We start from the raw sequence: 13601 nt of genomic DNA on the forward strand, positions 1-13601 counted from the left end.
CATGAATAACACAGGTTGGGCAGGAAGGGGTAAAAAGGAAAAAAAAAAAAAGAAAGATGACGACATTTTGGATGCAAGTCCATCAGGACATCTGTTTATTATTTTCAAAATCTTCCATAATTCTTTTGTTCACATGGTGCTTATCACTTTCATAACATGAATACCTAAATGTTTTACTTCTTTTCTTAGTGCTGAAACAGTCATTTTAGTAGTATATGATAGATCATTACTAGAAAGTACTAAAGAGGTAATTGATGTTATAGCTTCTCAGTTTTCTAAAAACTTCTCAATGTTTTTTGGCATGTGCAGCTCTTTCTACAGTAGCAGAAGATTTTTAGTACAGTACTACGACCTCTTCACAAATTTACTTCTATTTTTGTTATTCATACTGAACACGAACACAAGACTGAATCCTCTAAATAGCAGATAGGGAAAGGATGCAAGAAATTTATTCTATAACCCATAGCACAGAGGTTTCTGTTTCTTTTTGTCCTTCAAGCCTGGCTCTCTCTAAGCTATTTGAAAGAAACTCCTACTAAAAACATGATTAGGCTTAAGTACCCTCATACAAACTGTTTTATATCAATACAATTCTGTTGACATAAGAGGCTCACAAGATGCATAGAGGTTCCCTACCGTCATCCAGCTCTGCACCCGTGTCTCCCTCTTCACCCGCCTGCCCTTCAGTGTCTGCAGGCTCTGTGCCCAGCTCATCCTCCACACCATTATCTTCACACGAAGCTAGAATATATTCCAAAATTTAGAGAAAAGAAAAACATCTATACAGTGAAAAGGGCATACACTGAACTGAAATCATAGTGAACGTATTTATTTATTACTGTCAGAACAAGAAATTCTGAAGTGTGTCAACTAGGACAGAATATGAAATGATACTTTCAAACTCCAAGAAAGAAAGGAGTGCCTGCCCTTTGGGATTTGTAAGGCATTTGCAGTGAAAGCTGCCAGGACTTTACTGAGAAGAAGGCCTTCTGAAAAAATTTAACAAGAAGGGGACTGAGAGGCCACCAAACCAGAATTAAGTTCACTATTTTTCCAGTAAATCACTATCACTTCATAGCACACGTGTATTAGGTGAAAACTGAAATCTCACAGCGTACCACAACTATTCGTCTAGAAATTGAAAAGGCATTTGAGGATGTAAGTCAGAGATGAGAAGTCTAGCACTAGGACTAAACTTTATTACATGTGGAAATTGTTAAACTATGGGCAGCTGTGGCTCTCTTTGGCATTTGACATTGGCAATTGTAGCAGTATTTAGTCACAGGAAGAGAGAAGACCAAGCTGTGAGGTCTACATTTCATTAATAACTGATACTAGAATAACTTAGAAACAAACGATCCAAAAAACAACCCCACAAAAAAAGACCCAACAACAACTACACAAAAACCCACAACCCACAACACCCTGACCCATCTCCAACACTATGAATGTTTTACTAGGGTTTTTTTTTCATAAAGCATTTTCATAGAATTCCATAATTTCAAACATAATTTAAATATAAAGAAGCACTTCCAGATTTTTCAAGGTAGAACTACGTTTTTAGATTTGAGCAGCAGGTCATTTAGTGCTGTTATATATCCACCTATTGCAAATGCATACACAGTCAGCATGTGTCATCATGCACAATGTTTGCTAACTATACACATAGCACCCAGTCCTACAGTGATGATTCTTGGTCACTCTTTTACAGTAAACTATTCATTGCAAGCCTCTGGACCTGCATGCACACAGTGTCACACTGTCCTTTCTAGGAGGGCTCCTGGCAGTTCCCCACAGTAGAGCTGGAGGCTGTTTCCAGCAGGAGTCTGGATGCATTCCTCCAAGTCTGGATGACAAGGAATTTTCCCTGTTTTCACCCTATGGGTGTGGATCACACTGTGCCATCTTTCTTCAAAGCCAGATAGTGGACATTGATCTTTTTATTTGCCACTGAAGATGGAGCATTTGGGACCACAAACATGTTAGCATTGCTAATTAAGACAATCCTGAAAATAAACCAACCCTCCCTAAAACTGAGGTCTTATAGACTCTCCTCTTTCTCAGTTTTTCACTGGTCTCAAAATATAGCCTTCACTGGAGGGTCTGTCTTTCTCATTCTACCTTTTCCAGAAGGTACTTTTTCTATGCTTTTCCCCTCTGTAGCATCATGATAGACAAACATATGCGTTAATTTATTTTCTGTCAACTACTGTGAAAAGGCAATTGTGTTTACGTGTGATAAAACACTGGCCTATTCCCTTACATCACAGGCTTATAAAATACAGAATCTTACAGAGTTAGAGTGTAGGAAGCTGAGTCACGCAGCAAAGGCTGGGCTTCCCAGAGAAGCATATTAAATGTACAGAACAAAACAAATTGTGTCTGATTGTTGATGAAGTACGCACTAGCCTATGTTGTTTGGGGAATAATAATGTTGTGGGATGGTTTTGTGATAACAGCAAACGTGAGTAAACTTAATCAAAACCTGCAGAAATGTAACTTGACGTTAGGAATATCTGATTCCACTATGTGCACATGTATCTTCAGATCCAGAAACCATGAGGGGACACAATACACACAGGGAGTGTCGGAGGGAGAAAAGAAAATCAGCTCTTAAATAGGTTGGTATACAAACCTCAAGCGAAGATTATGGATGCACAGACAAGGAACGACTTGGAGCAAGGGGGATCCCATTTTGAGGGACACGGAGAGCTTGCAGGTGGTCGGTTATATTATACATATACTGTGCATATACGTATACGCAGTTAGGATAAGAAGCAAGAGGCCAAAAGCTGTCACACAATAACTCAGCAGCTACGCACTATGGCAGCCAGAAACTGGGATCAGCACTTTGCTTGTACCAGCTAGCAGCCAGGAGCAGGCTGCACAATGTGCAGCTATCTCGTAATCCACTGCTCTCCTGCCAAAGCAGCAGCAGAAGCAAAGTTGTATAGATGAGCCAGCTATTCTGATGTGCCAAAGCAACTTAGCTGTAGATGACTATGTACCTATAACTACTTCTGTTCCACTCATTTAGGTACTTGCACTGCTTACAGAAATCTACTCTCTCTAGTCCCAGAATCATCAGTTTTGTAAGAGTTTAGATGACTGCGCAACAAAAGCAAGCGAGCTCTACCTACCATCCTTCAGCTTTACTGAGGCTTTCCTAGATACATGGATCCCCAAGCCAAAGCCAACAGCCATTGTTATTCTTAAAGATCCCACCTTCAACCTTCATCTTCTTTCCTGTCTTCTTCATCAGATAGCTAGTTTGCAGTTGCTATAGATAACTGCTACTGCTTTCAGCATCCCACCTCTTTATCTTTTGACTGCAAGAAAGCCCCATGTTCTTTTAGTCAAGGAGCTGGGAGAGTAACACCTGGCCTACTTTCCAGTTTACAAAAAGAATCAAAACACTCAACTAGATTCCTCCTTTGTTATACCAAAGATAACCTCTCTGTTTGGCCTCCCTTCAGAAGGGTTACAACAAACATCATGCAAGAATGGGCTGTCTGAGCAAGGTGTGCATGCACACTCCCCTCCCTCCCTCCACTTCCCGTCATGCAGTAGCGATAGGGCTGTAAGTCCAGGGTTAAAGTACCAGCTCAGCTGCTGAAGGCATGGAGAAGAGACGGGCAGGGTTATTGTGCATTGGAATACATTTAACATCACCAAACTACCTCCAGGGACCGTCTCCAGCCACGCCTGTACCGCCTCATGGCGTACGGAGGGAAGGTCGGATGCTGAATTTAAAAAACAACAAATTATAAGAAGTCAAAATTAGACCATCAGTAAGCGTCTAAATCAGAAGAGTGACAAAGGGAGAGTCTTCGCTGAGAAATACAGGAACAAAACCTATGAGATGTTAAAATTGAGATATCAGACAAGTGTCAAGGGCCAAACCTTTAGAATCTGCCATGTTAGAGGAAATACACAGTGAGAAAAAATGACCCGCAGGTTGCTGTTGCCGTGCTTCACCTGAAACTCTGTAAAGGAAGGAAACCTACAGCTGAGGGAACTGAGCTGCGTGGGTCTGAAGGCCAGCAGATGAGAAGGGGCACTACAGCACAGTGGTAGGGGCTTCCATGTGCCGCCATGCTGCTCCAGCCTTCAGAACAAACCCCACCGTTACCGCTGCCCTGGTAAGCTCTGCAAGCACCTCATAGCTCAGCTCAGCCAGGGACAAGTTTGTCTACTAAACTCAGATGGAAAGCTTAGAGCCTACCCACAAGTGCTTTGTGACAGCCCTTGCGAAAAACAAACTGCCTGTACTGTATCAGAGTGAAACTGAAGGAGCTCATCTACTGATCGAGGTTTTCCTAGTCTGGCCTAATTTGAAGGGAAGAGATGGAAATATTATTGTTCTGCTTCCCAAGAGAAGCTGGAAAGTCCACAGTCAACTCGGAAGGACCAACGCAGGTTTCCCTCTACTTTGCTGGCAGGTGTACAGTATAGACAAGTGGAATTATAAAATGTCAACTAACAGAAAGAATTAAAAAACTATAGCGTCACAGACCCTCAGGCAGAAGCTAAAGCAACCTCAGTTGTGGTAAGCTTATGAAAATACGTTGACTTTTTTTACTTGTTTTTCCTAAAGCTCTAGGAATACTGAATATTACAGAGAGTGGAACACTGCGCGCTTCTAACTTGCAGGGAGCTGTTTTCACACCAGAAAGTCCCAATGCATCCTGCAAACTGCAACTGTAAGCATAGCTGAATTGAACTGCAACTGTGTATCAAGTTGGATCATGATTTTAAAAAAACAACAAGAGATAAGCCATCTGGAAATATGAGGAAAAGATCATTATCTGGAATGGAATGTGATCAGACAAGATGAGGTAAAGCCCTAGGGTTCTGTAATACAGATCAGTCATGAGCTTAATCTCATATTTCCTGTGAAAGACATCCCTTCTCACAACATGCTTACTCCCCCTGCAATTCTGCCACAGTAATTACAAGACTTTGATAGAAGACAAGCACTCAGTAACAGCATCATTAGCTTTAACTAAGCTCAGCTTTCTGCACTTGCAACATACTTACCTTAAGATACTCTGTAATGCAGACTAGAATAAGGGCTGCAGGGACTCACAGAAGGTGTTAGACTGTTAGCATATTCCCCTTCCTAAGTTTTCCTTTAAGCAACTGGCAATTCAAAAAGCTCACACCTCACTTTAAGAAACAGATATACTGTCCCGTCTTCAGCACAGGGAGTCAACATAACCCGTGGTGAGATATGCAAACCTTTGGAACTCCACCATTCACCAATGATACTAGATGCAGTTACGCAGTTTGAATAACAGCTGTGGAGGCTCAATACAGAAGCCAACTCTGTTTGATCTTTGCTGTAGCAGGTACACAATATAATCCTTTAACTTTCTCTGAAGAGGCACAGAGTCCTTGCTGCCACAGAAAGCACTGCTACCCCTGAAGTCAGTTACCAGGACCTGACTGCCAGTACTCTGTACAGAGAGGAAGAATGCTATGGAGCCAGAGCAGGCACACAAACAGGTAGGTCAGAAGTCACAACAACACAGGGCTGAGAAAGCACTCATTTTAAGTACACACTGACTTGAAAAGCAAAATGTTTAACCAAGTGTAATTTCAGAATGCAGCTCCTTTGGATCACAGCTGTCCCTGCTGTCCACTGTTCTTGAAGGGCACAGAAGCAACAGGGTTAAACAGCTGCAGCTGTGATCTAGGAACTGATGGTGCAGGGCAGGGAAAAGTTACCTCTGGAGGTGGAGGACTTTGAGGCTGGGACCATTTTTTCCTCCTCCTCTTTTTCACGGATGTGTGTCCAGTGCACATCTGCCAGAATCTCCAGAGGATCAACCGGATTTACAATCTGCTGCAGCCTAAGGTTTCCAGCTAGCAGATGGAGGAGGGGATGGCGTACCGGGATGCGGGCAGGGTGGAATGAAAGACAGGGAGGAAGAGATGGGACAACAGTGGAAAGGAAAGGTAACACATCATAGGAAAGGAAATAAGAAAAAAGAAAAGAAGGTATTACTGGCTAAGACAGTTTTCAAGACAGAAAAAGTTCAGCATTGTGTGTGCACGCAAACACTAACACAGAGCTCTTCAGACTCCCCACCAAAGCTCAATAATGCCATTCCAGAGGCAAAGAGATGCTATCAAAAACGTCATTGCAGATTACGTCTATTGCAGGCAGTTTCACTGAAATGAAAGACATTCCCTGGCTGTCCAACAGATATGCGGTATGTAAATACCAATGTAGCAGAAATTTCCAGCTCCTTCAGCCTATTCTTCATGACTATTGTCAATGACATCTTGCTTTTAAGGGACAGTCTGCATTGTAGCTTGAGGCACCAAAACAAAAGGTCTTTCATGCCCTTCTATTAGGTTAAGTACTCCTATTTATGCTGAATAGTATCTCCTTGTGAATTACATTACATGATGGATCTCAGAGTTTCTCACGCATGTGGATGTGCGTCCATGCTTAAAATAGTACACTGTGCAATCCTGCTATTTTGCACTATAAAGCTTGTTCAAAAGGTACAATTCTTTTTCCGAAGAATATCAGTATTTTCATTATGACTTGTCTCCACTTCCTCAGAAGGGACTTCCTGTTACAGAAATGATTTTGTTTGAAGTAGATTGCATTACTCCCCAATTATCTGCCTATACAACCCTCAGATATGGATGGTCAGAGAGAACAATAGGCACACTACTGAAGCAACTGATAAGCAAACTGCTTAACTGCCGCAAAACACCCGTGTTGGAAACATCTGACCTGCTGCACATCATATTGACAGACCCTACCTCCACTGCTGTCAGTTATGGGACTACAGTTCAGGTTTTATTTACCCATTAAGAAAACCCAACTTGTTCTATAGGGAACAAGGTGTTCTGTGTCTTCTATAGTGCCCTTCAGAAGCAAATGATCCATTCTGAAAAATAAAATGCCACTTACTTCATAAGCAGTAAGTCAATTTTTAAAACAGCTGATTACCCCTACATAGGGCCAACACTGTTTCAGCAGTTAAAAGCCTCAAAAACAATTAGGTTTTTATGTTGTGGACTAGTGTTTGAAGTAAACAAGAAACATCAGCAGCATTTAGAAGTTGCACTCATCATTTCCTGCTGTCTTGTTTTAACAAAGGTCCTCTTTCCCGGCCATGTTTTCCCCAGAAATGACAAAGTGTTTGAGACTTCCGTTTCAGAAATGACTGTGTGTGACATTTGGCATCAAAACTGCAGAAGAAACAGGCAGAAGGAACTGCAGGAAGGACAGAATTACCTGTTGGTTATTAAAGAGGAAAAGGGGTCAGATGCACAAACTCAAATGCAGAGCAGAATTCACCATTTAGCCAAGGATTCAGCAGTTTTAGGTCTCTGTTACCTCATCAGAGAGCTTTCTTATCAATCAGCACAAACTACAGGACATCTTGCAGGAACAGAGGTCTGGACTTTTCTCACTGCAGTCCAAAGCACTCACATGCAGGCCCCAAGGTGAGTAGAGTTAGCATTTGCATCGCCAAACAAAATTTTGTGTTAAATGGTTTAGGTTTGCCAGCAATGGCTGAGAAGTATATAGTCACTCAGCAAGGCTAGGAAAGAGCAGGTCCCACGTGATCTCTATGTTTTAAAATGGATTTCTCTGTGATTTAGACTAGCATAACATAGCTTCAGTTACCCCACAAGTCTCCAAACAGAGGCCTGTCCCACTTAAAACATAGGTCCTTTTTACCTTTTGCAGTAAATAAAGAGCAGTTTAAACAGCACAGCCAACTGTGTAGGAGTGCTGCTTGCCTGACAGGCAAATCTGATATTTCCTTGAGATCTAAATGCTTAAGAATTTCAAGAGACACTTGGTGTAGCCCTCTCTCAAGACTGCCTGCAAAGTTCTACAGGAGGCTGGCTGCTAATTCCACTTATATACGGAAAGGTAGCTTTCCTCTCCAGGCACTTTCTAAGAAGTGAACAGTCTGGATGTTTAACTTTAAATGGAACGAGAAGCCACACGCTAAACAACTCCTTGTAATCCAGGTCTAGAGAACAGTAGCAGCTATAACAGCTTCACTTATGCTCTTCAGCCATCTTACTAATACTTCTCATTCTTAACACCAGAAAAGTTAATTTGGAAAAAAACATAACTTTTTATGTTTTTTATGTCAGAAGCTAAGCTACAATTGTTACAACCATAAGCTGCAAAATAGGCAGTTAGATGATAGGGTATGCCCTCTTACCTGCAGTAAGGCACTTGGGTTCTCCTCTTATGAATTCTGGCTCTACTGAACCACATTGAGGGACTAAGGGATTAATAAGCTATTAGGACCAAGTGCTTCAAAAAAAATGAAAAACAACCATCAGAAATAAACTGCAACAAAATGCATTATGGAAAACAGCACAACTAGTTAGATAGGAATGCCAGATTCATCTTATGCACATTTTATGATAGAAATATCTGAGGGATCTGCTCCACTTGATTAGCTTCCCAGTAGACTCTCCCCACAAACATACATTCACAAAGGACAATAACAAAAAATGCAAGTTTGCTCACACAATCACAGTACTTTGGATGTGTCCCACATGTCTGACATATTACACAAGTGTGCAGCTCGTCTGTGTGTGTATGAACCAAACCTGAAGCTCCTATTTAGGTGGGGGTCATTGTTCATGCACATTACAGTTGCAAATTGTCCAGGTTTTCTGGATACCCTCAAGTGCTGGGCAACTTTATTTTTTTTTTCTAAAATCAGTGGCAATGTCTGCTAACAACTGCTATGAAATCGATATTTAGAAAGCTGGTAAAGTAATTATGTAAAACACAGAATCTTCTTGTGTGGGACCTGCTCTTTAAAACATTCCCCCCATACTTAGGGGAAGTGGAAATAGCATATGGGTACCTTTAAATGTACCCGTGTCCTCTTCATTTGAGAGACGTTGAAGCCAGAGGCCTTGCTGCAGCTCTTTCTCCCAAGGGCAATACTCTCCCTCTACAGCAGAGGGAACCACACATCCATATATCACATCAGACATACGTGTGTACACACATAAGCAATGGAGAGAGAGAGAAAGAAGGAAAGAGAGAGAAAGGACAGCATCAGAAAGAAAGACTGACTGGAAATCCACCGAGACCCCTTATTCCTACTGTGTGTAGCAGGAAAACTGCTCAAAGAAAACCCCATCTGTCTGAGCACACCAAGATTCAGCAGACTAAACATGCATGTTACCACATTAAAAAAGCAGTCCTGACTTTCACAGCTCCTACATTTAAAAACCAGGCAAGCAGCCTGCTGACCTGATGAGCAAAACTGCCACTAAGACCTAAAATAACAGGACCAGTGTCGCAGTAGGTAGCCAAAGTCCTTTGTGAAGAAGCTCTTTGGAGTCTACTAGTCTTCATAGAAGGGAAATGCAAGTATAAAGACAAAGACAAGATCAGCGAGAAAATTGGAATGGTGGTGAAACACTGAAAATGTCCATTCTTAGCATAAACTCTGCATTTTGATGACTGAGACAAACACACAGGGGAAGGAGCCTTTCAAAGATTTTCCACAGAAATCCCTCAGAGAAAAAACAAGAATCCTCTGAACTCCCTGAACTTCTCAAGGTTGTCCTTAAACAAAGGAGAATTAAAAGCAGATTCTTCTGGGATGTCCTGCTGTCAGCTAGGGCACTACCCCTGAGTGAAGCACCCTGCAGCACTGAAAACACTGCCTCCACAGTGCTTCCAGTTCTTGCCATCAAGGAACAAAGAGCCCATTCAAATCCAATTCCCAATAAAAATAATAAATAACAATAAAACAATACATTGTCACAAAGCTGTGAGTTGCACATGTTGGCATGGTGTATGGACAGCATACTGTGCTGGTACTTGCGCTGCAAGTGCTCCGAGGGGAAAGTTCTTTCTGTATCCAGAATGGCCAATTCAAAGCTTTCCTCAACAATAACTCCCTCAAAAACCAAAGTAATAAAAAAGTGAAAGGAGAAAGAAAGTTTTCCAAGGCTTGTTCTGCAGAACAAGAAGTATGCAGCCCAGTCTTCCCTGTTGTCTAGCAGAAAAAAGGGACAAATCAATGTGTCTAACCTTCGCTAGACTCCTCTTCATACTCCTCATCGTCCTCCTCCTCCTCGTCTTCTTCTTTGTCATCATACTCATTATTTGCCTCGGCCTCAATCTCTTCTTCACTCTTCCCCTTCAATAGGGCATGGATGCGCACAGCCTCTTTCCATGGCACACCTCCCAAGTCTGAAGGGGGTTGTTGAGGCAGCAGCAGTTCATCATCCTCATCTTCATCTTCCTCCTCCATCTCAGACTCTGAACTGCTGTAAAAGTTTAAAAAAAAAAAAGATAATGAAACCACTAGTAAATGTTTCCTAGATCAGCCCTGGATCACTGACAAGTCATTCCAATACATACAAGTCTGATACACACAGAGGAAACCGCAATACTGATTTTCTGCTTTCAATATTTCATATGTATTTTCAGTGACAGCACTATGTGTGGCCTGTAGTACGGTCACAAGGTGACATAAAAGTACCCATGAAGCCATGTCCAAATACTTGTGCTGTATTAATTATTACAGTGCGTGATCATACAGTGGAGAGAAGTGACCTTCCTAATATCACATTGCTTTGGATAAACTGGTTCAAGAGTGCTTGGCAGTATCGTAACGTAAAAGGTCACATCTTTTGATAATGGCAGCTTCTGCTAGCGTTTTGGATAGCTAAGATGTTTTTGACACTTGCTGGGGACAACTATAGAAGACTTTATGAGTAGAAAGAACTCACAACACAACTATCAGGTGCCAAAGGATACAGAATGTATTTGTACAGAGCTAAGGAAAGCGGGAAAAAAATGCAAAATTCCTCACTTTTCTACACAGAATTATGGCATGGTTTGGGTTGGAAGGCACCGTTAAGATCACCTAGTTCCAACTTGCCTGCTATAGGCAGGGACACCTCCTGCTAGACCAGGTTGCTCAAAGCCCCATCCAGCCTGACCTTGAATGCTTCCAGGAAGGAGGCATCAACAACCGCGCCGGGCAACTAGTTCCAGTGTCTAACCACCCTCACTGTAAAGGATTTCTTCCTAATACCTAGTCTAAATCTATCCTCTTCCAGTCTGGAATCATTTCCCCTCATTCTGTCACTACATGTCCTTCTCAGCTTTCCTGTAGGTCTCCTTCAGGTACTCTAACGCCTTCTCTTCTTCAGGCTGAAGAGCCACAGTTCTCAGCCTGTCCTCAGAGGGAAGGTGCTCCAGCCCTCTGATCATCTTCATGGCCCTCCTCTGGACCCACTCCAACTGCTCAGTGTCCTTGTTTTTGGGGCCTCAGAACTGGATGCAGTACTCCAGGTGAGGTCTCACAAGAATAGAGTAGAGGGGCAGAACCACCTCCCTTGAGGCCACGCTCCCTGCTGGTCACACTTCTCTTGATGCAACCCAGGATACAGTTGGCTTTCTGGGCTGCAGGCACACGACTGTCGGCTCATGTAGAATTTTTCATCAATCAACACTCCCAAATCCTTCTCCTCAGGGCTGCTCTCAAATCATTCTCCGCCCAACCTGTATCTGTGCTTGGGATTGGGATTGCCCTGACTCAGGTGCAGGATCTTGCACTTGGCCTTGTTGAACTTCACGAGGTTGGCATGGGCCCACCTCTCAAGCCTGTCCAGGTCCCTCTGGATAGCATGCCTTTCCTCTAGCATGTCTACTGCACCACTCAGCTCTGTATCATATGCAAATTTGCTGAGGGAAACAAAATTATCATATGTATCCAATTAAGTACAGAGAGTACACAGTGGCAAGAAACCACAGGAAGCAGTATAAGGATAATTACAATGATGAGCTCATTATTCTCACAGTGAAGTCTAAAACATGCAAAACAATAAATCATTAGTGCTCTTTGGTAGGCATCACTCTTTGATTCTAGCAGTTCTTCTGTATAGGCAGAAGGGACAAGGGATTGTCTACAGAACTGTTGTTGTCTATACAACACTGCAACTAGCTCATTCTTACATGCTGGACTACCTAGAGATATTGGGAAGAAAGATGGTTGCATGTCACTGGAAAACAAATGTAAACCATAACATCTTCAGAGAATGCATCCACATGGTGACAAAGTATTCTTTCTTTACTTTTCCTTAATAGAACACTGTCAGAAAATAATTGCATTTACTAGAGCAGCAGTTGGATGTTTCTCATATAAATCTCAGTAGGCCCAAACTCATCTCATTTGAAGGACAAAGCTATAAAATTCTATGGCTAGAATTTTGGTGAATCATTTGAGAGCAGTATCCTGCTGCTGCTGCTTCCTTACGGAACTATCACTGCAGGCAACAAACTGACACCTTTAGCAGAACCCCTTCCACATAAACAATGAAAGGGAAAACAGGAAAGTTGAAAATAGCAAAGGATGAAGTTTAAATTGCACTTAGGTCTATGAAACATACGTTCTATTGCTGCTGAAATTCTTTTCCCCACACATAAGATTTTCATTATACGAGTATTATATATGACAAACTTACACTTTACAATAACAACACACAGCAGCACCCTTTCTTTTCTATTGCAGATAAGCATTTTCAGGCTTAGAATGTTGAGTTACTCTACCACTACATGAACCTATCATATTTACATAATTTTATTCAGCTGCTAGTATGAGAGATTGGTTTTGACAGTGGAGTTAATGAAGAAAACATTTTTTCACATCCAGATTGTCATGTATTTTTGTCCATGGACTCTGAAAGTTCTGCTGCATATATATAAAATCATTTTGACATTCATGAAATGCTAAAGTTATAAGCCACATTTTCACAGCATAGATTGAATACTTATTTTTAATGGGCCATCTCTTTTTTTTTACATGCTAAACACAGTTGCACATCATGGACTCCATGTATATTCCAAGAGAATGGAGTATATTCCAAAAGCTTTACACAGGTATGCTCACAGAGATAAGTGACATTTCCATCCTCCCTGCTCCCGGATTAGCAGCACACTTTCCTGCCCTTTGGTATGGAAATAAACCTGACAGGTGCTGCATGCTGGCTTGTTCATGGCCTGTCAGCAAGGTTTACTGCTGCTCCAACTGTTACCATGACGGCTGAGTGGGACAAGCTCTTCAACCAGCCTGCTTATCTCATGTAATATTGATGACATGCATTCTTTACCACACAGCTCACTTTACCTTCCTTGGCTTTTATTTATAACCTGCTTTTTGTTTGACCTTTGAGTACTGAGAAATGAGAATCTGAGAGAGCAGCGGGATGGCCTGGTATAATGGGCATTCCTTTCAGCTTGCTGATTATGTGCCACAAGAAATAATTCAACAGGTGACACTTTTCTTCTTTTTTTCTTTTTTCTTTCCTACAAAGTGGCGATCAAACAGTAAACTTCGTTACTTTATGGAATTCTATAACCAGTTGAATAGCCCTTTGAAGGGATGTTCCTACACAGATGCAGTGCTGTGGAAAGGAGCCTGAACCACGGAAGTGAACCTCTTCCATTCCTTTCCTCACTCCGAGGGTGGTGAGGCCCTGGCACAGCTGCCCAGAGAAGCTGTGGGTGCCCCATCCCTGGAGGCATTCAAGGCCAGCTTGGATGGGGCCCTGGGCAGCCTGAGCTGCTG

General features: G+C 42.1%; 1 protein-coding gene across 1 annotated transcript in view; it reads right to left on the minus strand.

Annotated features, from left to right (window-relative positions):
- LOC104912086 (F-actin-monooxygenase MICAL3-like) overlaps positions 1–10290 on the minus strand; it is a 39420-nt gene extending 29130 nt beyond the window's left edge. Inside the window, exons 1-5 of the mRNA XM_019616249.1 lie at positions 10055–10290; positions 8871–8960; positions 5731–5868; positions 3681–3743; positions 637–741 (exon numbers count right to left, since the gene is read on the minus strand). Of these exons, the coding sequence (XP_019471794.1) occupies positions 637–741; positions 3681–3743; positions 5731–5868; positions 8871–8960; positions 10055–10277 (619 nt within the window). The 5' untranslated portion in view covers positions 10278–10290. The remainder of the gene's footprint in view (positions 1–636; positions 742–3680; positions 3744–5730; positions 5869–8870; positions 8961–10054) is intronic.
- Between the last annotated feature and the right edge of the window lie 3311 nt (positions 10291–13601).

This window comes from Meleagris gallopavo, chromosome 1 (assembly GCF_000146605.3).
Source record: "Meleagris gallopavo isolate NT-WF06-2002-E0010 breed Aviagen turkey brand Nicholas breeding stock chromosome 1, Turkey_5.1, whole genome shotgun sequence".
NCBI classification, from domain to species: Eukaryota; Metazoa; Chordata; class Aves; order Galliformes; family Phasianidae; genus Meleagris; species Meleagris gallopavo.